General features: G+C 66.7%; 1 protein-coding gene across 1 annotated transcript in view; it reads right to left on the bottom strand.

Moving 5' to 3' along the window:
• Positions 1-477, bottom strand: part of LZTS3 (leucine zipper tumor suppressor family member 3) — a 7,129-nt gene that overhangs the window by 4,444 nt on the left and 2,208 nt on the right. Inside the window, 1 exon segment of the mRNA XM_021707520.1 lies at positions 4-428. Within this exon segment, the coding sequence (XP_021563195.1) occupies positions 4-428 (425 nt within the window).

Below are 477 nucleotides of genomic sequence, written 5' to 3'. Positions count from 1 at the left end.
GGCCGGGTCCACCGGGGTCAGCGCGGGCTTGAGGCAGGCAGCGGGCAGCTCGCCCTCGCCCAGCTCCAGGCTGGCCTGCTTGCTGCCGAAGGAGTCCCTCAGGCTGAGCAGCTGCTCCTCCTTCTCCCGCAGCGAGGCCCGGCCCTCCCGCAGCTGCGAGCGCAGCCCCACGATCTCACTCAGCTTCTGCGACACGTCCGCCTGCGAGTCCTTCAGCTGCTGCTTCAGGAGGGAGATCTCGCCAGCCTTCTGGCACACCTGGACGGGGCAGGCGAGAGAAGCACGTGAAGGCAGAGCTCTGCCCACCAACCCAGCCGCCAGTCTGGCTCCAAGCTTCTTCCCCCATCAGACCCTGCAGCAGTGACGCTCGGGGTTCCCTGCTTGGACTCAGGACAGACGTGGTTCATCTCGCACGGCCCAGGGACAGCCTCCGGGCCTCATAGACACTTCGAAGTGATTTCTGTCTCCCCTGCTCCT

The sequence above is a fragment of the Carlito syrichta genome, unplaced genomic scaffold (assembly GCF_000164805.1).
Source record: "Carlito syrichta isolate Samal-C Ts95f unplaced genomic scaffold, Tarsius_syrichta-2.0.1 Scaffold120447, whole genome shotgun sequence".
NCBI lineage: Eukaryota > Metazoa > Chordata > Mammalia > Primates > Tarsiidae > Carlito > Carlito syrichta.
This window is presented reverse-complemented; position numbering and strand designations above follow the sequence as displayed.